The sequence below is a fragment of the Triturus cristatus genome, chromosome 7 (genome assembly GCF_964204655.1).
Source record: "Triturus cristatus chromosome 7, aTriCri1.1, whole genome shotgun sequence".
Classification (NCBI taxonomy): domain Eukaryota; kingdom Metazoa; phylum Chordata; class Amphibia; order Caudata; family Salamandridae; genus Triturus; species Triturus cristatus.
In genome coordinates, this window is record NC_140590.1 from 776,265,473 (window position 1) to 776,292,171 (window position 26,699).

The window sequence follows — 26,699 nt, forward strand, 5'->3', positions numbered from 1 at the left end:
AGAGATGACAAACATATGTTTAGACTGATTACTAGGTGATGCTTTCCATGGTCTAATACGCTCAGGTAAAGTGATAGCTCCACGGGACGTGGTATATTCTGATTCCAGGTCCCTTGGTTTCATCTCACCTGAAAATAAAGCTGCAGTGAAATCAAATAAAGGGTGAACTCATGGACAGAAAATGGCCTGGTAATGGGGGAAGTCGTTATTCCCCATTACCATGTCATTGTCTCATAATGGCGGTGAGATACTGCACAATCTCTATCATTTCAGATGCAAAGATATGTTGTCGCATACTGGGCCACTTGTGGTCGCACACACCTTATTTTCACTGATTCTAAAGCACCAAATCAGTTCACATTTTCCATTAAAGTCACCTGCAAATTGAAAGGGTATCACAATGGACTTAATAACCTTTATGTTCGAGGCATATGAGCTGCAGATTGTACACTTAGCATAGGTCGCCATCTGGTGTTGGGCCCGGATGTTTGCAGTTTGTTTTTCTTCTTGGACAGTCTTTGGAAGTCACGAGTTTGGTGACTCCTCCTTCGGTCCGTACTGCGCATGGGCTTCGGCTCCATCCTCAGATTGTTTTTTTCCGCCATCGGGCTCGGATGTGATACTTCGTGCTCCGGCTTCGAACTTCTACGGTTCCAGCCTCGACGGAAAATCCTCGATTCTTCGAGTTCCTTCATCATCTTCATCTCTCGAAGCGGCACTTTTCTCCATCCCGTACATCGACACCGGCCTTCGGGCCCTCCGCGACTCCGGTCCCGGCCGATGGAAAGGACTCCGTTCAAAAAGTGCCCAAAATGTGGGTCTAAATTTCCCCACACCGACCTCCATCAGGTGTGTAACCTTTGCCTCTCTCCTGAACACGAGGCTAGAGACTGCCCCGCCTGCAAGTCTTTTCGATCGAAGAAGACCATCCGAGATCGAAGAGCTCGACGCACCATGGCGCACTCATCCTCGGCAGCTCCACCGGACATCTTCGGAGACGACGCCGAAGCTTCGGGGCAAACACACACCGAGCAGGAGGAAGACGTCGTCAGCGCTTCCGAGGCCGACGACTCCGACGTGGAGGACGTTACACCAGCGCAGCGGGCCGTGAGTACTATGCCCCCTCCCACCCCCGCGCCAAAAACCAAAGAGACTCAGGTTACTCCCTCGCCTGCCGGCCTGGGCAAAACCAAAACCAAAACTTCGATCACCCCACCTTCGGGCCCGGTGTCGAAGCACCCAAAGTCTCATGGCAGCTCGGGATCGAGCCAGCCGACACCCGGTGCCGAAAAACAGCATCCGGCACCGAAGACTGCAAAATCCAGCTCGACTCCGAAACCACCGGTGCCGAAGCCTGGACACTCGGTGCCGACCAAACACAAACACAAATCTGTCGGCACCGACGCTCCGGCGCCGAAACATCATTCGACGCCGAAACACCCGGAGACCTCAAAAAAGCATGGCGCACACAGACCATCGAAACCCCCGGTTCCGAAATCACCGGTGCCGACAGACGACTCGACACCGTTGGCTCTGTTTACACCAGACCCTTTACAAAAGACTTTGTCCAAAGATCCAAAGACTGGGCTTTTGACTTTAACTACCAAGAAAAGACGCCTTGATGCTCCGGCTCCTCCTCCTCCACCCAAAAGGAAGGACTCTGCTACTTCTCCCCTCAGAGTGCCCTCCCCACCACCGCCTCCCCTACCCACACCTCCTCCACCGCCTCCACCTCACAGGTCTCCGCCACCTTTACCTCACTACGATCCGGCCCCATCCCCAGATCCAGATGATGGGGATCCGGACAATTACCCGGCGGACCCCCCAATGGATCCCACTCCACCAGGGACCCCAGATCCATGGGAGGATTACAATAACCCTGATATACCCAATGTACCTCAGGACGACCTATACCCATCAAGGCCGTCTCCTCCAGAGGACTCCTTAGGGTTTCATCATTTAGTGCAGAGAGCAGCACACTACCATGGGGTGGACATGCACAGTGAACCAGTAGAAGAAGACTTCCTACTGGATACATTTGATATACAAGACAAATCTACTTCCATTTTACCCATGCTTAAGGGTGTCACCAAGCACGCTACAGAGGTGTTCAAAGACCCTGTCAGAGCCAGAGTACTGAACCCTAGAATAGAGAAGAAGTACAAGGCGGCACCCACAGACCCTGCTTACATCAAGGGCCCTGCTCCCCTAGATTCCCTAGTTGTCTCCACAGCTAGAAAGCGGGCTAACTCCCAATCCTCAGGAGATGCCCCACCGCCAGACAAAGAATCTAAACTTCTGGACGCGTCTGGTAAACGTACCGCCTCCCAAGCTGCAAACATGTGGCGCATTGCAAACACACAAGCACTGCTTGCGCGATATGATAGAGCACACTATGACGAACTAGAGGCTCTTATGCAGCACCTTCCAGAAAAATACAAGCACAAGGCTCATGACCTTATACAGGAGGGTAAACTAATCACAAACACCTCCATTAAGTGTGCCCTCGATGCAGCCGACACTGCTTCTAGGGCCATAAATACCAGTGTCCTGCTTCGCCGCCACGCCTGGCTCAGGATCTCAGGGTTCAAACCAGAAGTCCAGGCATCCATACTCAATCACCCCTTTGACCAGGAAACACTCTTTGGGCCAAAGGTAGACGAAGCGCTCGAAAAGATGAAGAAAGACACAGACACAGCAAAGTCTATGGGGGCACTCCAAACACAAGCCTCCAAACGTTCCTTTCGACGCTCGTCCTTTCGTGGCACAGGTAGAGGCTCCTCCACCGATAACGCCTCTTCCTCCTACAAGTCCCCTCCTCAAAATACCTTTTCAAAGGGCAATCAGAGAGGTGGTTACAGGGGTAACAACAATAAGGGCAGGGGCAAAACCAACAACACCCGTTCTGCCACCCCCCCCGCACAATGACTCCCCTCCGCTCCCCCCAGACCATTCCACTCCGGTCGGGGGCAGACTACAAAACTTTATCCACGTATGGGAGTCCATAACATCGGACAAATGGGTGACCCAAATTATTCGGTCAGGGTACTGTCTAGAGCTAACATCTACCCCACCCAATATCCCACCAAGGCACCGTCCAATGTCTCAAGAACATTCCACACTGCTCAAACAAGAGGTACTTTCACTCCTGCAAAAACATGCTATAGAGCAGGTCCCCGTCAACCAACGAAATCTAGGGGTCTACTCTCTATATTTCTTAATACCAAAGAGAGACGAGACCCTCAGACCCATTCTGGACCTCCGGCCTCTAAATGCCTACATACACTCAGACCATTTTCACATGGTCACTCTACAACAAGTCCTCCCACTCCTCTGCCAGGGAGACTTTCTCACAACCTTGGATCTGAAAGACGCATACTTTCACATTCCAATACACCCCTCTCACAGGAAATACCTCAGGTTCGTGGTGGACGGGCAACATTACCAATTCACGGTTCTCCCCTTCGGGGTCACCACCGCACCACGGGTGTTTACCAAATGCCTAGCAGTAGTAGCAGCACACCTCAGACGTCAACATATTCACGTCTTCCCTTACCTAGACGACTGGCTAATAAAAGCCGCGTCCTACGACCAATGTGTGCAGCATACAAACAGCACCATCCAACTGCTCCACCAGCTAGGCTTCACGGTGAACTACCAAAAGTCCCACCTCATACCATCTCACACAAAGCAATACCTCGGGGCCACTATAGACACCTCCAAGGGTATTGCCTATCCAAACTCAGCCAGAATCACAAGCATTCAAGCCTTACGCAAAACATTCCTTCCTCAGCACTCTCTTCCAGCAAGAGTGTTTATGAAGCTCATAGGAATGATGGCGTCTTGCATTTTCATAGTGCCCCATGCAAGACTCCACATGCGTCCACTTCAAGAGTGCCTAGCACAACAGTGGAACCAGGCCCAGGGTCAGCTGACGGATCTGGTGTTGGTGGACGGCCGCACACATCACTCTCTGCAGTGGTGGAACACCACAAACCTTTCCAAAGGGCGGCCGTTCCTGGACCCGGTTCCTCAAGTGACTCTAACAGCGGACGCATCGCTCTCCGGCTGGGGAGCGCACCTTCTACACCTCACCATGCAAGGTCTATGGACGCCACAGCAAAAATCGCTCCACATCAACCATCTGGAGCTCTTGGCGATCTTTCTAGCCCTAAAATCTTTCCAAAAACAGATTTCGGGCAAAGCAGTCCTCATTCGCACAGACAATATGACTGCAATGTATTATATCCAAAAACAGGGGGGGGGACACTCTCCCCAGCTCTCCCGCTTAGCCCAGAGCATATGGAGATGGGCAATTCCTCAAAACATCTTTCTCCTGGCACAGCACGTTCCAGGCGTACAAAACACCATGGCAGATCTGCTCAGCAGACAAACGCAACAAATACACGAATGGGAACTGCATCCACAAGTTCTTCACCCATTCTTCCAACAGTGGGGGCATCCTCAGATAGACCTCTTCGCCACCCACGAAAACAAAAAATGCCCAAGCTTTGCCGCCAGATACCCACACCCATTGTCCAAGGGCAATGCGATATGGATGAACTGGTCAGGCAGATTTGCATACGCCTTTCCACCTCTCCCACTAATTCCATTAGTGGTCAGGAAGCTACAACAGCACTCACTCACACTCATTCTGGTAGCTCCGACGTGGGCCAGGCAGCCGTGGTACACCACGCTACTACAACTGTCAGTGGTACCACATCAAAAACTGCATCTATCCCCATGCCTCCTAACCCAGAACCATGGAGAAATCAGGCACCCGGACCCAGCTCAGCTCAACCTGGCGATCTGGCTCCTGAAATCCTAGAATTCGGATACCTTAACCTTCCCCCTGATTGTATGAACATCATCATGGAAGCCAGACGTCCTACCACTAGAGCATGCTATGCCGCAAAGTGGAAAAGATTTGTAATTTACTGCCGTAACAATACAATCAACCCTCTAGATGCATCCATACAGCACATCATATGCTATCTACTCCATCTTCACAGGTGTAACCTGGCATATTCATCCATACGCCTACACCTAGCAGCGATCGCTGCTTATCTACAAAACTGGCAGCATTTATCACTCTTCAGAGTGCCCGCTATTAAAGCCTTCATGGAAGGCCTTAAACGAGTAATTCCTCCCAGGGCACCACCTTCCCCTGTATGGAATCTAAATTTAGTTCTTACACGACTAATGGGTCCGCCCTTCGAACCAATGCACAAATGTGAGCTACAGTTTCTCACCTGGAAAACAGCTTTCCTTGTAGCTATCACTTCCCTTAGAAGGGTTGGTGAAATACAAGCGTTCACCATACAGGAACCCTACATACAAATGCATCACAGCAAGGTCATACTTCGCACAAATCCGAAGTTTCTGCCCAAAGTCATTTCCCCCTTCCACCTCAATCAATCAGTGGAATTACCTGTCTTCTTCTCGCAACCCCAATCTGTTGCAGAAAGGGCCTTACACACACTTGATGTAAAAAGGGCGTTACTATACTACATACAAAGAACGCAACCCTTCAGGAAGACTAAACAATTGTTCGTTTCCTTCTCTCCACCACATAAAGGCAACCCCATTTCAAAATCAGGGATAGCTAGGTGGATTGTAAAATGCATACAAATTTGCTATCAAAAGGCAAAGAGAACATTATCTGTTCCCCCTAAAGCCCACTCTACAAGAAAGTTAGGGGCTTCTATGGCTTTTCTAGGGAATATACCCTTAGATGACATCTGCAAGGCAGCCACATGGTCTACACCGCACACCTTCACAAAACACTACTGTGTAGATGTGCATTCCAAGCAGCAAGCTAGGGTGGGCCAGGCTGTACTAAAGACACTTTTTCAAACAGCTGCAACGGATACCGGTGGTCGCCGCTAAGGTTGGGTACTGCTATATAATCTATGCTAAGTGTACAATCTGCAGCTCATATGCCTCGAACGGAATATGCTACTTACCAGTATGCATCTGTTCTTGGCATGTAGAGCTGCAGAGTTGTACACGCCCACCCGCCTCCCCGGCTACCTGTATCCGTTCCAGTACATCTTATTTAGATACAACACATGGGTTTCTCACTGTTATTACTACGCTCCATCATTTCCCTGTTGGCGAAAAACAATCTGAGGATGGAGCCGAAGCCCATGCGCAGTACGGACCGAAGGAGGAGTCACCAAACTCGTGACTTCCAAAGACTGTCCAAGAAGAAAAACAAACTGCAAACATCCGGGCCCAACACCAGATGGCGACCTATGCTAAGTGTACAACTCTGCAGCTCTACATGCCAAGAACAGATGCATACTGGTAAGTAGCATATTCCTTCTTTTAGCATAATTAATAATATTCGCCCTAGAATGAATAATATATGTTACAAGTATTAATTTAACTACTTGTATTTTTTAAAGGTATAATTGTATCTAATGTATGTGGATTCTCTGCTCTCGCTTCCCATACTTCAGTGGTTAATGCTTTAAAGGTATTATATCTGTTCTGCAGTGGGCGGATCTATCAGGGTGGATGGGTAAAACCCTGACTGTCAAGATTCAGGCAGGAGCTAATTGTAAACCAAGAGACTGAAGTAAATCCTACCACCACTTTTATTCTACTGCCGGAAAGGTTTTGAAACTTACCAGTTATTCAGCATAGTATACAAGGTGTTGAAAGGCATTTTCTGTTATACTACCCCTAACTAGGAAAGACTTCATTAAGAAATCTGATTTGTTTTTGCTAGATATGCCTCCAGCATGCTTCTTCTGCAGGCTTATGTCCTAGTAACTGCCTCCCTAAACAAGCGAACACACATATAAATAAAAACACAGCCATCTTAGACCAAGAGCTCTATATCTTACTGCCAATTTTCACAATAGAAAAGTGGCCCTTTTTTGTAGCAGACCTAAAATGTATGATTGCAACAAGTTGCTTTTCTTTGAAGAAGTGGTTAATTTCAAGGTGATTCTGAGGTGACCTCCCCTGAATTCAGCAATGCACCAGGACAGAGACTCCACCTCAGAGTTTTTATCGCTATTGAGTTTGGACATGTTTTAACTGTGCATTACAGCTGCACATTGAAGAAAGCCATTGACAGGAGAACTGGAAACGTGAGGGCTTCCATTTCACCATTTCTTCGAGATCTTGCTGACGAGACTGATGCCATGTTGTGTATGAATACCTTGTTTGGGGGGGTATTATGGAAGATACTCCGTTTACATTCAACAGCAAGATTCTGTGAATGGACCAGCATTAAGTTTGCAACTTCTGTTTGCATAGGGGCAATGAAGAGAGCGCCTGTTCGGCCTCCAGTGTTTTCCATTACAAAAGACACATTTCCATTACCAATGAAACAGAAGGAAGGCACACTGTGCAGTCATGTAGTGCCAGGACTCTAATGAGCTCCCATCTGATGCACTTTCTGTGGCTCTCGAAGGATTCAAGTCCGATGACAACCTGGTGAGTGCTTCAGGTAGCTTGGAAGCCCAACTAAAGTGGAGTCCATTCTCCTGGTCCCCTGAAGACTCCTACTCCATAGGCCAGGGATCTCCAGCTCTCCCAACAAAATCTGCACCTAGAACTAGGACCATACCATAGGTTTCGGTCACCGACACCAAACAACGGTTGCAACACCCCCAGCCTTAAAAAGACAAAGTTCACACACATACACTTGGGACCATCTGGTTGTACTACTAAATATTGACCCCGAGAATATTGTGGTACAAGAATATCGAGGAACAAAATATCGAAAGGTACGTGTATACCGTGAGGTGTAGATTTAGTATTCCTTACTCCACATCTACTATATATTTATTTATTTATATATATATATATACACGCACGCACACACACACACACACACACACAAAACCTGTCGATATGTTGGCTTCAATATTTTGTCCTTGAGATTCTGTTCCATCAATATTCTGGTTTCGATATTCAGGGTGCACACTGGACCATTCTCCCCGGTGATCGTCCAAAAAAGGCAGTGAACAACTTTGAGTTTAGTGCCATGCTTTCACTGAGGAAATTCCTCAAAAGAAAACTTGGCAGTTGGTTCCGCCCACTGTGGTTACTGCCCGATGCTCAAAATCACCTGCGTTGCCAGAGGAGTTTTGAGGCCGAGGTCAGGACTGGATTTACTCTGTGTACTTTCTAGTTACCGTGAAACCCAAACCCCTTCCTTCAAAGATAAACAAGTTGAACTGATCTGAGCTCAACACTATATGGCAGGAGTGTGCACAGCATGTGACTACCGCACTACAAACGGCAAATTGATTGTTACAGGTAAGTAATGTTTACCTTATTCCCAGTGCATAGGTGACCAATCACCTATTTTGATATATTCCTCAGCTTCCTCTGCACATCCTTTCATATTGCGAAACCTATTGCTGTTTTGTTCTTATGACCGGCATTTGGCTTTTAGAGATCCATCTTTCTGATGCAAGCTCTCAATGGTATAACTTTCGGAGGAAAGAACTTGGGAAGGAGGTTGAAGATGAGCGCAAGTACTCTGATGCCGCCTCCTGCAGATAGAAGCTAAGATTCAAGTTTAAAATTAGGGTTTATGGTTTGGATGAAACATTAGGGTTAGTATTAAATGTCAGGGGCAGAACTAGGACTTATTTATTTTGAGTATATTATATAGTGCCACACCACTGTGCCACCTATCAGCCACAACAAGCCATTTTCAGAACCTAAAAAGAGGCAGAGAAGAAAGGAAGGAGGTAGAGAAGTGTCAAGAATGTTTTAATGCAGACAAGAGGAGTCGAAGAAGGGGAAAAGCCCTTTCAGAATTTTTGAGACACTGAACTGATCGAAGAAACAGGAGAGATGGAAGAAAAATGTCGGTACACTAGAGAGTGATGGGAGAGGGTTTCATATTACAATTGAGATGAGTTGAAGATGAAGGGTAAAAGCTGAGGCCAAGATTGATATTAATGGGAAAGGTGTACTGAGGACAAGGGGAAGTTAGGTTTTGTTATGATTAGATGTAGTATGTATGTAGTATATCAAACTGTGCGGTGTCAAATGGGAGTGACATGAGAGGGTGCTAGCAATAGGAATCGGGCCCTGGCAGCAAGTTTGTACTAAAGGACAGTAGGAGAGGAATCACGCCTAATAGAGAGAGTCCAGACTATTGGCGTGCTCTCCATTTGCTTATCTTTAGGCAGGCCCTTCCATTTCCACCTCTCACTCTGAACAAGACATTTACCTGAAGACCACAGAGCTGAAGAAATGCCAGCATGGTAGGAGAACAGGGAGTCTGATAATCTACCAAAAGGCGCGTGAATGTTTGGCAAAGAAGGCTTTCTTGTCTACTCTGGTCTCGTAACCTGGAATGACCTGGCATATGCTTAAAGTACTTAGGGCATGTCGGCAGGCGACATGGATGGAGGGAAGGGTGGGACATGGGCTGTGCCTCACAAGATCTATGGTTCTGTGGGGAGTTTCAGCATGCTTTGGATACTGGGCTCACAGTTATATACATTCCCCTCCAGGATTTCTGGGTTCTGTCACACATCAAAGGGCTAGATCTGGAGCCCTTGCTCCTGCATATGGAAGACGGCAAAGATAGAGTTACCCAAATTAGATCCTTCTTACTGACTAGACACTTTTACACACATTCACACGGTGAGTGCATAAAACACACCTCTTCTTTCACATAAGCCCCAATCACCTGGTATTGTGGCATTTGACCTATGGCCAGGCTTCCCCTAGATCAACAAAGGGCAATGAGTCCTGATCCATCAGGCACATATAGACGTAAAACCCATGCACAGATAAACGTGCTAGAGCTGCTTTACAAAGACCATATAGATGTTTTAAAGTCATGGTTCAAGGGTAATGATCAAACGTGTGGTTCCACTTTGTGCTGTGTTTAGTTTTGTAAACCATCAGTAGGGCTACCATTCATCCTGCCAGAGTTAGAGTCAGGATCCCATTGCTATTGTTGTCCCTGCTTCTTAGAGTAGTTGACCCTTGGTAGCATCTGCGGCTGTTGTAAGGTCTGAGCTCTTATACTGTTTTTCTTGTCTGCTTTTCCAGCTGCCCCACTGGACAGTATTCAGAGTTTGGCCACCTACTACACCCAGTGTATCAAGCAGGTGCAGCCCGAGGGGCCATACTGGATCGCAGGCTATTCCTTTGGAGCATGCGTGGCCTTTGAAATGTGCTCCCAGCTGCAGGCCCAACAGAACCAATGCCCATCCTCAGACAGCCTCTTCTTGTTTGATGGCTCTCACTCATACGTGGCAGCTTATACTCAGGTAAGGTCTTGCAGTCTGTAAGCAGGTTTATGTACTAACCCTATGTACATAGTGATTGCTCAGTTATAGAGGACCATGTTCTCACAGGCTGTGCACTATGTCATTCAAATACAGTCTGTGCATTAGGTAATTCACTCCCATAGTGTAGACACTGTAAGAATTTGCAATCAGACTCTGCGCACAGGGCCACGCATCCAACCATTGTACAGATTCATCTGCTCAGTGTGCATGTAACATGGTGTTCGAGGCATATGGGCTGCAGATCACACACTAGTGCATAGATCGCCATCTGGTGGTGTGCCCGGATGATTACACTCTGTTGTTGTCCTGGAAGAGTCTTTGTATGGTAGATGACTCGTCCTCTGGAGTATAGTGTGCATGGGCATCGACTCCATCTTCAGATTGTTTTTTTCTGCCATCGGGCTCGGATGTGTATGTCGCTCCCGCTCGGTTTCCTTACCGATCTCATTTCGACGCCCATTTTGATTCCTACCGTCGGTATTGTTTTCGATTCTACACGCTTCTCGAACAACCTTCACTACTCGTTTCCGGTGATCGTTGGGCCCAACTGCGCCATTGGGCCTTCGGCTCATGGAAAGAACACCATTCAAGAAGTGCCCTCAGTGTGGACACAAATTCCCGCACACTGATCTACATGAGGTGTGCAATCTGTGCTTGTCCCCAGAGCACGAAAGCTGAGATTGCCAGGCCTGTGCTTCGTTCCGGTCGAAAAAGACAATTAGAGACCGTCGAGCTCGGAGAGTTATGGCACAATCGTCTTCATCGGTACCAGACACCCTCAGGAGGAGATTCCAGTCCAACCAGTCCGAAGAAGAACAGCAGGAAGACGTCATCGTTTCCGAAGCAGAGGATTCAGCTTCCGGAGCCGACGAGCAGGCAGAAGCTGACAATCCCCTGGTCGATCAACCGGTCGTAAGTACAGACATCGATCCTCTTGATACCCCCACACCGGTTGAGGCTTTGGTTCCACCTCCACCTTCGGGCCCAGGTTCACACCGATCACAAACTTCTTATGCCCCGGCAACGAAGACTTCCAAAAAGCCTCTAGGCGGCTCGGGCTCGAGTCAGCCTCCAGTCAGTCCAGATAAACAGAAGGTTCTCAAACCGAAAGTGAAACCTGTACAAACTTTGGCACAGAAGAAAACTTTGCCACCTAAAACTGTCGAACTAAAGTCAAGTCCGACACCAAAGCAAACTTCGGCACCTAAAACGGTCGAACCGAAGCCAAGTCCGGCACCGAAGCAAACTTCGGCACCTAAAACTGTTGAACCAAAGCCAACCCCGGCATCGAAGCAAACTTCAGCACCTAAAACTGTCGACCCGAAACACGCTTCGGAACCAACAACTCCGGATCCGAAGGAAAAACTCAAACCGAAAAAAGCTTCCGACCACAAGTCTTCGGAACCGAAACCACAATCTACTCCTAAGACTGTAGTAAACATTGCTAAACCCAGCAAACAGCTCGATCCCAAACATGACAAGCCGGTTCTGAGAAAGGATTCTCCCATAGAAGAGCTTTTCCGTCCAGATCCAAAGCAAAAGACTGTTCTTATTCACCCAAAGACTGGACATATCATCACTTCAACTGCTAAAAGGAAACTGGAACCTCCTTTCACACCTCCAGTCCCTCTCAAAAACATTCTCAAACTTCTCCCTTAAGAGTACCTTCACCACTTCCAGAAGTGCCAGACCCTCACATTTCTCCCACACACTCACCACTCATCTCACACAGCCCTGCACCAGCAGATAACGATGAGGATGATAATTCGGGGGGGGGGGCAGAAGATGAGCAACCTTTAGATGATCCAGATGATATTACTGGCCCATCAGATGATCCTTGGGAGGACTACAATGCACCAGATGCCCCAGATCTACCCCAAGGTGACACATACCCTTCTAGGCCATCTCCTCCAGATGACACAATAGTGTTCACACAACTCATTCACAGAGCAGCAGCCTCTGAAGGGGTCGATCCCCATACTGATCTAGTGGATGACGACTTCCTTATGGACACATTATTACCCTCTCATAAGACCACAACCATCTCACCAATGCTTAAAGGGGTTATAAAACACGCACCAGATGTATTTAAATATCCCGTCAGGGCCAGGGTAATTAATCCCAGGTTGGAGAAAAAGTACAAAGCAGCTCCAACTGACCCAGCCTATATCAAGGGCCACCTACCATTAGACTCTTTAGTGGTCTCCAATGCACGAAAAAGAGCTAACTCTCAGACAACAGGGGACGCTCCACCCCCTGATAAAGAATCCAAACTCTTAGATGCTTCAGGCAAACTTATGACATCTCAAGCAGCCAATGTCTGGAGAATTGCCAACACCCAAGCTCTGTTGGCAAGATACGATAGGGCTCACTACGATGAGCTTGAAACCCTTATACAACATCTACCAGACAAATACAAGACCAGGGCTACTGATTTGATACAGGAAGGGAAGGTCATTACTAACACTTCAATCCGTTGCGCTCTATATGCTGCTGACACAGCCTCAAGGGCAATAAATGCCGGCATACTTTTACGCAGGCATGCCTGGCTGCATATTTCTGGTTCAAACCAGAAGTACAAACCAGTATTCTCAATCAACCCTTTGACCAACAACATCTGTTTGGTCCCACCGTTGATACCTCTCTCGAAAAAATGAAAAAGGACACTGACTCTGCAAAATCCATGGGAGCTTTACAAAATCAAACTCCCAGAGCGTCCTTTCGTCACTCCTCGTACAGGGGCGCCTCAACAACGTTTCCTACCAATACTGCCTCCTCTTCTTACAAAACTCCCACCCAATCCAAGCAGTGACTTCCTCCCCTCCCCCAGACCATTCTACTCCTGTCGGGGGAGATTACAACAGTTCCTACCCGTCAGGAACTCCATCACAACAGACAGGTGGGTGAGACAAATAATTCAGTCAGGTTATTGCCTAGAGCTCACTTCCACTTCTTCAGCAATACCACCCATACAGCGTCCCATGTCACAAGAGCATCTCACACTCCTAAAACTGAAGGTTGTTGCTCTACTGCACAAACATGCAATAAAACCAGTTCCACTACACCATCAAAACACAGGGGTTTACTCTATATTTCCTTATTCCCAAAAAAGACAGCTCCCTCAGACCTATACTGGACCTGAGACCCCTGAACCTTTACATACAGTCACCCCACTTCCATATGGTCACCTTACAGAATGTCCTTCCTCTGCTAAAACAAGGCGATTTTCTTGCTACCCTAGATCTCAAGGACGCCTACTTTCACATTCCCATTCACGAAGCTCACAGGAAGTACCTTTGGTTTTTAGTGGACGGTCAGCATTACCAATTCAAAGTCCTCCCCTTCGGAGTCACTACAGCACCTAGAGTCTTCACAAAGTGTCTCGCGGTAGTAGCAGCACACTTCCATGCCTTCCCATATCTGGACGACTGGTTAATAAAAGCCAAGTCATACCAGAACTGCGTCCAGCACACACACACCTCTTACACAAACTCGGTTTCACTATAAACAAAACATAGTCACACCTCCAACCATCCCAGTCTCAACAGTATCTAGGTGCCACAATAGACACCTCCAAAGGCCTTGCATCCCCCAATCCAATCAGAATACAAAGCACGTAAGCTCTTATACAAAAATTTCAACCGCAACACTCACTACCAGCTCGAGTGTTCATGCAACTAATTGGAATGATGGCATCTTGCATTTTTGCAGTATCACACGCAAGACTCCAGATGTGCCCCCGCAAGAGTGCTTAGAAAGCCAGTGGAACCAAGCTCAAGGTCAATTAACAGATCTCGTGGTGGTCGACGGCCGGACACATCGCTCTCTGCAGTGGTGGAACACCAAAAACGTTTCCAAAGGACGGCCGTTCCTCGAGCCAGTTCCACAGGTAGTGATAACCATAGACACATTCCTCACCGGCTGGGGAGCTCATTTGGCAGAGCACACAGTACAGGGCAGGTGGACACCACAACAGAAGCTACTCCACATAAACCATCTGGAGTTGCTAGCCATTTTTCTAGCTCTAAAATCATTTCAAAATTACCTATCAGGCAAGGCTGTCTTAGTCCGCACAGACTATATGACAGCCATGTACTACATTCAAAAATAGGGAGGAACACACTCCTTACAGCTCTCCCGGCCGGCGCAGAGCATATGGAGGTGCGCCATTTCTCAAAACATCTACCTACTAGCAGAACATCTACCAGGAGTTCAAAATCAGGTTGCGGATCTGTTGAGTCTTCAGAGACAATAGATTCACGAGTGGGAACTTCATCCGCAAGTTCTTCAACCTTTCTTTCAAGTATGGGGACAGCCACAAATAGATCTGTTCACCACACACCTAAACTCCAAATGCCCAAGCTTCGCCGCCAGGTATCCACACCCATTGTCCAAAAGCAATGCGATATGGATGAGTTGGTCAGGCAGATTTGCGTACGCTTTTCCGCCTCTCCCACTCATTCCATTAGTGGTGCGCAAGCTGCAGCAACACTCCCTCACACTGATTCTCATTGCACCAACATGGGCAAGGCAACCGTGGTACACCACACTACTGGATCTCTCAGTGGTACCACATCAAAAACTGCAACTCTCACCACACCTGTTAACACAGAACCATGGAGAGATCAGGCATCTGGACCCCATGCAGCTCAAACTAGCGATTTGGCTCCTGAGAATTTGGATATCTTAACCTCCCACCTGATTGCATGAACGTTATCAAAGAAGCTAGATGTCCCACCACTAGAGCTTGCTACGCGAATAAATGGAAAAGATTTGTTATATATTGCACCAATAACAACATCAACCCACTAGATGTTTCCATCCAGAACATCATATGCTACTTGCTGCATCTCCAAAAATGCAGTTTAGCATACTCCTCAGTCAGGTTACATCTTGCTGCTATAGCAGCTTACCTTCAAAACAGACAGCATCTATCATTATTCAAAGTTCCTGCCGTCAAAGCCTTCATGGAAGGTCTCAAAAGAATAATTCCTCCCAGGGTACCACCCTCCCCTGTATGGAACCTCAACATTGTTCTCACCAGGCTCATGGGTCCTCCATTTGAACCTTTGCATAAGGGTGAATTACAATTTCTTTCATGGAAAGTTGCTTTTCTAGTGGCTATTTCATCACTCAGAAGGGTGAGTGAGATCCAGGCACTAACAATTCAAGAACCATTCTTGCAACTCCATCACAACAAGATGGTTCTAAGGACAAATATCAAATTCCTTCCAAAAGTCATTTCACTATTCCATCTCAATCAGTCTGTTGGGTTGCCAGTATTCCTCTCTCAACCTCAAACAGTTGCTGAGAGAGCTCTCCATACATTAAATGTTAAAAGAGCTCTCCTCTACTATATTGATTGGACAAAGCCATTTTGTAAAACAAAGCAGCTTTTCGCATCCTTTTCTCCTCCACACAAAGGTAATCCCATTTCAAAAACTGGGATTGCAAGGTGAATTATTAAATGCATTCAAGTTTGTTACCAAAAAGCAAAACACACTCTGTCCATTCCCCCTAGGGCTCATTCCACCCGTAAACTAGGGGCATCTATGGCATTTTTTGAGAACATTCCCTTAGATGATATCTGCAAAGCAGCTACATGGTCTACACCGCACACATTCACAAAGCACTACTGTGTAGATGTGCAAGCAAAACAACAAGCCAGGCTGTACTCAAAACACTATGTTCGAGGCATTTGAGCTGCAGATGACACACTGAGCATAGATTGCCATCTGGTGTTGGGCCTGAATATTTGCACTTGTTTTTGTCTTGGAGAAGTCTTTGGAAGTCACAAGATAGGTCCTTTGGCTCATAGTGCGCATGGGCATCGGCTCCATCCCCAGATTGTTTTTTTCCGCCATCGGGCTTGGATGTGTTTATGGCGCTCCAGTTCGGTGCCGTTACCGTTCCAACTTTCGACGCGCAATCCTTCACCCTTTTTCCGGTATTGTTTCGTTCGCGATCCCTAGTGGTCGCGCATCTCTTCAAGTTCGAAGTCCTCGATTCCGGTCGTCGACGAAGGCCTTCGGGCCAACCTAGGCCATTAGATCTGGCTCGTGGAAAGGACCCCTTTTAAGAAGTGTCCTCAATGTGGGTCGAAATTCCCACACACAGATCTTCATGAGGTGTGTAACCTCTGCCTTTCACCGGAGCACGAGGCCAGAGACTGTCCAGCTTGCGCCTCTATCCGCTCCAAGAAAACCATTCGGGATCGTCGAGCTCGAAGAACAATGGCTCGCTCGTCGACATCCATTCCCAACGACGTCTTCCAGGAGGGCGTCGATGTACCAGAACAGGAGCGGATCAAAGAATGCCCTGTCAGTGCCTCCGAAGCCGATGACTCCAACGTCAAAGACATCACTCCTGGGCAGCGGGTCGTAAGTAGTGACATCGACCCCGACCCCCCTCCCCCCACCACCAAAAATGGCTTCGGTAACACCTTCACCTTCGGGCCCAGGTGCACACCGAGACAGTACTTCTCACGCCCCGCCTTCGGGCCCAGCAAAGAAGTCGACAACTAAGCCTTCAGGCCACTCAGGATCGAGTCAGCCTGGCATCGGTGCCGAAACCCAAACCCCGGCACCCAAAAAGAAACCTTTCTCCACCTCCGTGCCGGCCACTGCCTCCATATCGACGCACTCTGCACCAAAAACCGACTAAAAAGACACTACCGAAAAGTTCACATTCTCAACCTTCGGAACCGAAAAAACCATCGGAACCGAAAAAACACCCGGTTCTGCAGGCTTAAAAACTAACGCTTCAAAGCCAAAAGAGCACAAATCCACCCCAGATACAGTGACACGTAAGCCCTTGGAACCTAAAAAGTCGGTGCCAAAACACCAGCCTCCACAAGAAGAGCTTTTTAAACTGTATCCCACCCAAAAAAACTCTTCTAAAAGACCCAAAAACAAGTCCCCTGAATCTCAGTTCCAAGAAGAGACCAATGGACACGCCTCTACCGACTCCATCTCCACCTAAAAAGAGAGACATTGCAATATCTCCTCTTAGACTCCCTTCTCCACCTCCTCCTCCACCACCCCACCACACCACTCTCCTACACCATTTTCTCCACCAGTGGAAGATGATGACGCCTCTGATGACACCGGGGAGGGTGCAGATGGTGAACCACTAGGGGATCCTAGTCCGCCTTATACCCCAGACCCTTGGGACGATTACAATACACCAGATGTCCCTAATGTACCACAAGATGACATCTACCCCTCTAGACCTCCAGAGGATATCATAGGTTTCACCCAGTTCGTTCACAGAGCTGCACAATACCACAGGGCTGCTTTACATACAGACCCTGTGGAAGAGGATTTCTTAATGGACACTTTTGATACTTCACAAAAGTCCACCTCCGTTCTCCCTATGTTAAAAGGGGTAATGAAACATGCACCTGAGGTGGTCAAAGATCCTGTTAGGGCTAGGGTTATTAACCCCAGGATAGAGAAAAAATACAAATCTGCCCCAGCAGACCCCGTATATATTAAGGGCCAAAATCCGTTGGATTTCTTAGTGGTCTCCAATGCCAGAAAGAGGGCTAACTCACAAACGGCAGGGGACCCTCCACCTCCCGACAAGGAGTCAAAACTCTTGGACGCCTCTGGTAAACGCACAGCGTCACAAGCAGCTAATATATGACGCATTGCCAACACTCAAGCTTTGTTAGCCAGATACGATAGGGCACACTACGATGAGCTAGAGACCCTATTGCAGCACCTTCCTGACAAATACAAAACCAGAGCCAACGACCTCATACAAGAGGGTAAGCTCATCACAAACACCTCCATTCGTTGCGCCCTAGATGTGACAGACACCGCCTCCCAAGCCATCAACACAAGTGTCCTTCTGCATAGACATGCATGGCTACGCATTTTAGGTTTTAAGCCTGAAGTACAAACTTCCATCCTTAACCAGCCATTTGATCAGGAACATCTATTTGGACCTGCCGTGGATTCATCTCTAGAAAAGATGAAAACAGACACGGCTAAATCAATGGGAGCCTTGCAATCGCAAGCTCCCAGACGTTCCTTTTGTCGCTCCTCTTACAAGGGCACCTCTAGAGGCTACTCCTCTGACAACCTCTCCACATCCTATAAGACTCCCACCCAGACCACATTCACCAGAGGTTATCAAAGAGGAGGCTACAGAAGCAATAATAACAAAGGTAGAGGCAAGACCAACAATACTCGCTCTGCCTCCACTCCTACCCAATGACTTCCCTTCGCTCCCTCGGACCATTCCACTCCAGTCGGGGGAAGATTGCTACGTTTCCTACCTGTCTGGAACAACATCACCACAGACAGGTGGGTGAGACAAATCGTTCAATCAGGATATTGTCTAGAACTCACCTCTACCCCCAAACATACCACCCAGACAGCGCCCAATGTCACCAGAACATTTATCGCTGCTAAAGCAGGAAGTAATATCCCTCCTATAAAAACATGCAATAGAACCAGTCCCCCTGCTTCAACAAAACACAGGAGTTTACGCCCTATACTTCCTCATCCCAAAGAAGGACGGCTCTCTGAGACCTATCTTAGACCTCAGACCCCTAAACCTGTACATATAATCAGACCATTTTCACATGGTCACGCTTTAACAGGTCCTTCCTCTTCTCTCACAAGGCGATTTCCTTGTCACTCTAGTTCTCAAGGACACCTACTTTCATATTCCTATTCACACCTCTCACAGGAAATATCTCAGGTTTGTAGTGGATGGTCAGCACTACCAATTCAAGGTACTCCCATTCGGAGTCACCACAGCACCCAGAGTATTCACCAAATGTCTGGTGGTTGTTGCGGATCACCTATGAAGACAGCACATCCACATCTTCCCATACTTAGACGACTGGCTCATAAAAGCCAAGTCATACAATCAGTGTGTACATCACACTCGCGCCACAATCCAACTACTTCACGACTTAGGATTTACAGTAAACCACGCAAAGTCTCACCTACAACCCTCCCACATACAACAGTACTTCCTTGCCACAATCAACATCTCAAAAGCACTTGCATATCCCAGCCCAGCCATGATAGCAAGCATACAAAGCCTCATAGCAAAATTTCAGCCGCAACACTCTCTTACAGCTCGAGTGTTCATGCAGTTGATAGAGATGATGGCCTCTTGCATATTTATAGTACCTCATGCAAGACTCCAGATGCGTCCCCTGCAGGAATGTTTGCCACGTCAGTGGAACCAGGCTCAAGGTCAGCTGACAGATCTGGTGTTGGTGGACGGTCGCACACATCGCTCTCTGCAGTGGTGGAACACCAAAAACCTTTCCAAAGGGCGACCGTTCATCAAGCCCGTTCCACAGATTGTGCTAACAGCGGACGCATTGCTCTCCGGCTGGGGAGCTCATCTATTACATCACACCATGCAGGACAGGTGGACACCTCAACAAAAGTTACTCCCCATCAATCACCTGGAGTTACTAGCCCTATTCCTAGCCCTAAAGGCATTCCAGAAACAAATATCAGGCAAAGCTGTCCTAGTCCGCACCGACAACATGACAGCCATGTACTACATACAGAAACAAGGCGGGACACACTCCCTACAGCTCTCTCAACTGGCGCAAAGCATATGGAGATGGGCTATTCCTCAGAACATTTTTCTCGTAGCCCAACATGAGTCCAAAACACCATAGCCGATCTATTAAGTCGTCAGACGCAACAGATTCACGAGTGGGAACTTCATCCACAAGTTCTTCAACCATTTTTCCAGATGTGGGGCGAACCAGATATAGATCTCTTCGCCACACACGAAAACGCCAAATGCCCAAGCTTAGCCGCCAGATATCCACACCCATTGTCCAAAGGCAATGCGATATGGATGAATTGGTCAGGCAGATTTGCGTAAGCTTTTCCACCTCTCCCACTCATTCCACTGGTGGTGCACAAACTGCAGCAACACTCAATGACTCTCATCCTAGTTGCTCTAACATGGGCCAGACAACCGTGGTACACCACATTACTGGAACTATCCGTAGTCCCGCACCAAAAACTACACCTCTCACCACACCTCTTAACCCAGAACCGTGGAGAGATCAGACACCCGGACCCAGCACAGCTCAACCTGGCGATCTGGCTCCTGAGGTCTTGGAGTTTGGCTACCTAAACCTTCCCCCTGACTGTATGAATGTTATGCAGCCAAGTGGAAACAATTTGTGATATATTGTCACAACAACACCATCAATCCTTTAGATGTGTCTATTCAACACATCATAGGTTATCTACTGCATCTCCAAAGGTGTAACTTAGCGTTCACATCTATTAGGTTACATCTCGCTGCCATAGCAGCCTACCTACAAAATAGACAACACTTGTCGCTCTTCAGGGTACCTGCCATCAAAGCGTTTATGGAAGGCTGCAAAAGAATAATTCCTCCCAGGGTGTCACCCTCACCTGTGTGGAATTTAAACATAGTTCTCACAAGACTAATGGGCCCTCCCTTTGAACCTCTCCACAAATGCGAGATACAATTCCTAACATGTAAAGTTACTTTCCTAGTGGCTATTACTTCTCTTAGAAGAGTCAGTGAGCTACACGCACTAACTATTCAAGAACCTTTTTTACAACTCCATCATAACAAGGTGGTTCTCAGAACCAATCCAAAATTCCTCCCTAAAGTTATTTCTCCCTTCCACCTCAATCAATCTGTAGAGTTGCTAGTATTCTTCTTGCAACCACAAACAGTCGCAGAAAGAGCTCTTCACTCTCTAGATGTTAAAAGAGCACTGCTTTATTACATTGACAGGACAAAACCTTTTTGCAAGACAAAACAACTTTTCGTGTCCTTCTCACCACCACATAAAGGCAACCCCATATCAAAATCTGAGATAGCAAGGTGGATTGCCAAATGCGTACAGATTTGCTATCACAAAGCAAAACGTACATTATCTGTTCCTCCTAAAGCCCACTCAACCCGAAAGATAGGGGCTTCAATGGCATTTTTAGAGAAAATTCCCTTAGATAACATCTGCAAAGCAGCTACATGGTCTACACCGCACACATTCACAAAGCACTATTTTGTAGATGTGCAAACAAAACAACAAGCTAGTGTGGGCCAAGCTGTACTCAAAACACTATTTCAAACTACTGCAACAGATACTGGTAGTCACCGCTAGGAATGGGTACTGCTATACAATCTATGCTCAGTGTGTGATCTGCAGCTCATATGCCTCGAACGGAAAATGCTACTTACCAGTATGCATCTGTTCTTGGCATGTAGAGCTGCAGATTCACACACGCCCACCCGCCTCCCCGGCTACCTCTATCTGTTCCAGTGCTATCTTATTTAGATACAGCATACATGGGCATCTTTTCTGTTTCTTACAAAACTCCATCATTTCCCTGCTGGCGAAAAAACAATCTGGGGATGGAGCCGATGCCCATGCGCACTATGATCCAAAGGAGGAGTCACCTATCTTGTGACTTCCAAAGACTTCTCCAAGACAAATAAAAGTGCAAACATCCGGGCCCAACACCAGATGGCTATCTATGCTCAGTGTGTGGATCTGCAGCTCTACATGCCAAGAACAGATGCATACTGGTAAGTAGCATTTTCCTTCAAACCACTGCAACAGATACTGGTACTCGCTGCTAAGGGAGAGAACTGCTATGCAATCAATGCACTAGTGTGTGATCTGCAGCCTTTATGCCTCGAACGGAAAATGCTACTTACCAGTATGCATCTGTTCTTGGCATGTAGGGCTGCAGATTCACACCCGCCCACCCGCCTCCCCGGCTGCCTCCATCTGTTCCAGTAATATCTTAATTAGATACACTATACATGGACATCTCTTTCTGTTCTCACACAACTCCATCATTTCCCGTAATGGCGAAAATCAATCTGAAGATGGAGTCGATGCCCAGTCGCACTATACTCCAGAGGAGGAGTCATCTACCATACAAAGACTCTTCCAGGACAACAACAAAGTGTAATCATCCGGGCCCACCACCAGATGGCGATCTATGCACTAGTGTGTGAATCTGCAGCCCTACATGCCAAAAACATGCATACTGGTAAGTAGCATTTTCCTTACTCAATTCTGTTCAGAGCTGTTCATTCACTCACACAGCACATACAGTTGCATTCTTGTATATAGTGCCCACTCAGTGGAGCCAGACACATTACATGCAGTAGATGTTTAAGCAAATAGATATACTATACAATCATGCAAAGGTAATACCTTGGTTAGGTTAATAATGGTTACTAGATTTTAAGACCATATTGCCCCATTCCTTATTCGTTACTGTACAGCTGAACAAAATGTTCAAGCGGCCTGGTTGTAAGTTATAATTTTCCACAATAAGATGCTCTCAGCTCATTGCAAATGTTTTTCTACAGAGTTACCGTGCAAAGTTGACACCAGGCAGTGATGCCGAAGCTGAGACCGAGGCTCTTTGTGCCTTCATCCAGCAGTTCACAGGGACGGAGTACAACAAGGTAGAGTCCGGCATTCTGTAACAGTCTCCACCAACTTTAATCTAGGGGTAATTTCTTCTATAACACTACTCCTCTATGTTACTACTGCTCCTGACACCTCCATTACAACAACATGGGTCCCATGCCTATCCAAGGAGCTCAGCTGTAGTCCTTCTGACTGGTTAGTACCTGTTGAGACCAGGCTCTAGTCTCTTAAACTAGGATGTATTCACTTGGTTTGGGTTTAATCGCTAAAGCTCCACGTCCATTTACTTGGTTTTGTTATTCCAGCAAGCTAAGCCATACTCTCTCAGGCTCAGACCTGCTCCAATGGATTCAGTTGAAATCCTTCAGATTATGATTTCTTATTTTTGGCTGTGCCCTATGTCCCCAGGCTTATTCCTTTGGACCTGTCCTTACACCCTTGGGCAGGCACCTGGTCCCTAGGGACTTGTGTTATCCACCTGGTTACAGCCTGGGCTCAGTCTGCCCTAACTCTCTTGAATTTATAGTTATTCCCTTGAGGTTATACTTACCCGTCTCTTCCCATCCCTGCAGCTGCTGGAGACTCTGCTCCCTCTAAAGGACCTGGAATCTCGTGTGAATGTCGCAGTTGAGCTGATTACTCAGAGCTACCGGCACATCAACCCAGAGGACCTGCGCTTTGCGGCCACCTCTTTCTACTATAAGCTAAAAGCTGCAGACAAGTATGTTCCCAACGCAAAGTACCATGGCAACGTGACCTTGCTGCGAGCCAAGACCCACAACGAATACGCAGGGGGCCTGGGAGGAGACTACCGGCTCTCAGAGGTCAGTACTGTGTCTGGATAGAGAGCTCTACAGAGTTCACTACTGTTTATGGGCATAAATCAGCACTCCTAATGGGCAGAAAGGATTAATCCATTGGTCTGTTTAATTGTAATTCACATTTTGCTTCTGCCCACCGTGGCATTCAGTAAAATAATTTAAAAAACATTATTGCATGCATATTGAGGTCCTGTTTAGGTTTTCTTTTTTGCTATTTATTTTGTGCCATAAGCTTGCAAGAAAATATATATATTTTTACATTATTTCAGCTTGTCAGTAGAAGACCTCCTGATTTTGCCGATGCTTATTTTTCTCTGGCTTAACATGCAGCTGTATGATGGACCTATTGTTACCAGTTTGTTACAATACTAATTGAGTCGGCTTTGGTTCCACTCAGCGGAGTATTATTCTACCAAATTATGCTATTGGATGTTTGGTATATCATTCCGCCCTCCAGGAAGTGCTTCTATTGTAATGCATGAGGGACTATTTCAGATCTGAAAAGTACAGGCAATATTCACAGATTTTTTCACAGTCAATCCTTTATCTCATATATGTATTTTATACCAAAAGCCATCTTTTTTTGCTAATCTTGTCTCAGCATCGGCAAAACCAGTAGGGCAGGCTTTAACTTGATAAACAGCATTAATTTGATAAACAGCATTTGTGTTTGTATGTACGTACTTAAAACTGTTGTTATGCTCTCTCCAGGTCTGTGATGGAAAGGTGTCAGTCCATGTCATTGAAGGAGACCACCACTCGTTCCTCCAGGGCACTGGGGTCGACTCCATCATTGGAATCATCCACAGCTCCTTGGCGGAGCCGCGAGTCAGTGTCCGCGAAGGATAAAGCATCGCACAGCATTGGTTTCCATATTCTGCAAGTACCAGCATGAGCAGGCGGTAGAGGCCTCGTACAGATTCTATGGCCCAGCACCAGAAGGACTTGCAGCCTGTTTCAAGGATACTGTCTGTCGGGACCCCAGGATTCCAAGATGGGAATCCTGTCACTCAGATACCTCCCCACAATACCTCCCCACCTCTCATGCACGGTACCAAAACGCATTCAAGCCTGCACTGTACTGCCGCTAATTCCACCTGCACGGTACCAATTCCCTACCCTGCTTGCCTGGTACCGTCAACATTCCTCCTGTATGGTACCGCTTTCCCATCCTGAGTAAATGGTACTTTCGCACCCCATTGCGGACACATTTCAAGCCTTCGATGGTCGAAACATAACCTGCAAGTAGATTTATTTTTATGTTAAATGCATCGTCCGTCTGTCCCGCCTATTGCAAAGCAGACATTATAGCACTTATTGGCCCCAGAGTCCAAGTTGAGGCACACACTTGGACTCAGGCTTCCCTTTGAGCCGAGGCGTTCACTGGACCACACCTCTGAGGCTCCAAGGAGCTGGTGAAGAGGTAGCCCTTCCCCCACTGTGACGCTGAACTGCTCCCTCACACGGGAGGGTGAGTCACAGAGCGATCCTAACTTTTTTAACCGTATTTTTTTATTTGAAATGTTTTTGTATTTAATGTGTTGTCTCAGATGGCAGACAGAGTTAATTTGTCTTTAATTTATACTTAGCTACTGAGTCTATTGGGGAAACTGGAAGTGTGGAGAAGGTGCATTTTAGCTTGGCCCACCAAGTTTGCATCTTGTACCCCCAGCCCACATTCGACCTTTTTTTGCACTTGATCCATGTGGACTTCAAGGAGTAAGGTTCCGAAGCTCACAGTCCTTACTCAAAAGTCTGTCTTTGATCACTCTTACTGAGGGTTCTCAGCCTGTGAGGTAGTGCACAATGTTGCAGAATCCGGTGACCGGCCTTGACTGGCATACATCACTGAAATTCATAGGTCTTAGGATGAATAGCGCCCTCTCTCTGCAGGGGCTTGTGTTAAACTGTATTAGCAAGCTTGACGCAGCATATGACCGCTCAGCAAGCTGCGCTGCACCAGGAAAAGCTCTTCTTGAACTGTTCAGCAAGCTGTGGAGGAGCAGGCAGGTTTATTTTCTGAAGCTTGTCACAACAGACCCGTTGGCCCGACCTGCTTCAGTGTTGCTGATGACTGCCACAGGATAATAATATGACTTAATTTATCGTCACCACTGAACACGGTGTGCGTTTGAGTAAAAAGTGCATACAAACTTGTTGCATCTATTATATGAGTGGCTGTGGCACCATCCTTACTATACGGAAAAGTGTTCTTTTTAAACCTACCAGGATAATACTCACCAAATCTGTTGAAACTGCTTATTAAACTTTCATCACCCAACCAATATTTCAGAGGCTCATTGGAGGAAAGTGTGTGATGCAGAGCACGACAGGCATTATGACCTTCTGGCTATTTTGCCCCTTAATCTTCCCCTTCTCGTTATCCCACCCCAGGTGCCTGAAGATACTCACTGTCCTCTTCTTGGAGGTAATCAAGACCTGCTGCACTTATGACACAGACAGGGCCTACAAATGGCTCAGTAACATCAAGTGCCCCGGTAGAGCTGGCGCACTGGCTGCGTAGTCTCAGCGTGCATGGTCAGCTCCGGGGTGTTGCGTGATGGCGGACCTGCCAGAATCATCCTCAACTTCCTAGGGCCCTTGATGGGCTCCACAAGTCCTGCTCTGTTGACAGCAGCAGGAAGCCCTCTTGTGAAAAATACCCAGGTGTAATAATTATCAACTGAGTCTGGCCCATGCGTGTCATCTGTGTTCCCTTGTCTGTAAGTGGCTAACTCTCATTTGGTTCCTGCATCGAGTGAGCGCGATACTCTACAGAGCGTCACAAAGTCTGTTCCACCCTCCTAGTATTAAAGTATTTTTTTGTCTTCAGTTCTGTGCTTTGTTGTTCATTTCTTGTTCTAAATATGTTTGTAGGGCAGTTCAACCACAGCTACACAAAAAGAAAATAAGAAGAAACAAAGCAGTGTAGAACTGAGCCCCGACAACCATCCATTTTACTTTCCTACATAACTCAAGTTCATAATCTGTCATTAAACTCCTGAGAATGGATTCAGTATTATAGAGTTATCAACTTTGAAATTAGAAGTGATTCTAGGACCGTGAAAAACACAATTTTTTGGAACCTTAAATATGTATGTATTGGATTTATTAAATACAAATCCGGCTGCAAAAAACATAGCACTATACGGGTAGGTACTGAGAGGAGTA

The 26,699-nt window shown here is 47.1% G+C and overlaps 1 protein-coding gene across 1 annotated transcript in view; it reads left to right on the forward strand.

Moving 5' to 3' along the window:
* Positions 1–26,360, forward strand: part of FASN (fatty acid synthase) — a 180,040-nt gene extending 153,680 nt beyond the window's left edge. Inside the window, exons 40-43 of the mRNA XM_085617568.1 lie at positions 10,042–10,262; positions 22,644–22,742; positions 23,280–23,531; positions 24,240–26,360. Of these exons, the coding sequence (XP_085473694.1) occupies positions 10,042–10,262; positions 22,644–22,742; positions 23,280–23,531; positions 24,240–24,377 (710 nt within the window). The 3' untranslated portion in view covers positions 24,378–26,360. The remainder of the gene's footprint in view (positions 1–10,041; positions 10,263–22,643; positions 22,743–23,279; positions 23,532–24,239) is intronic.
* Positions 26,361–26,699: the final 339 nt, after the last annotated feature.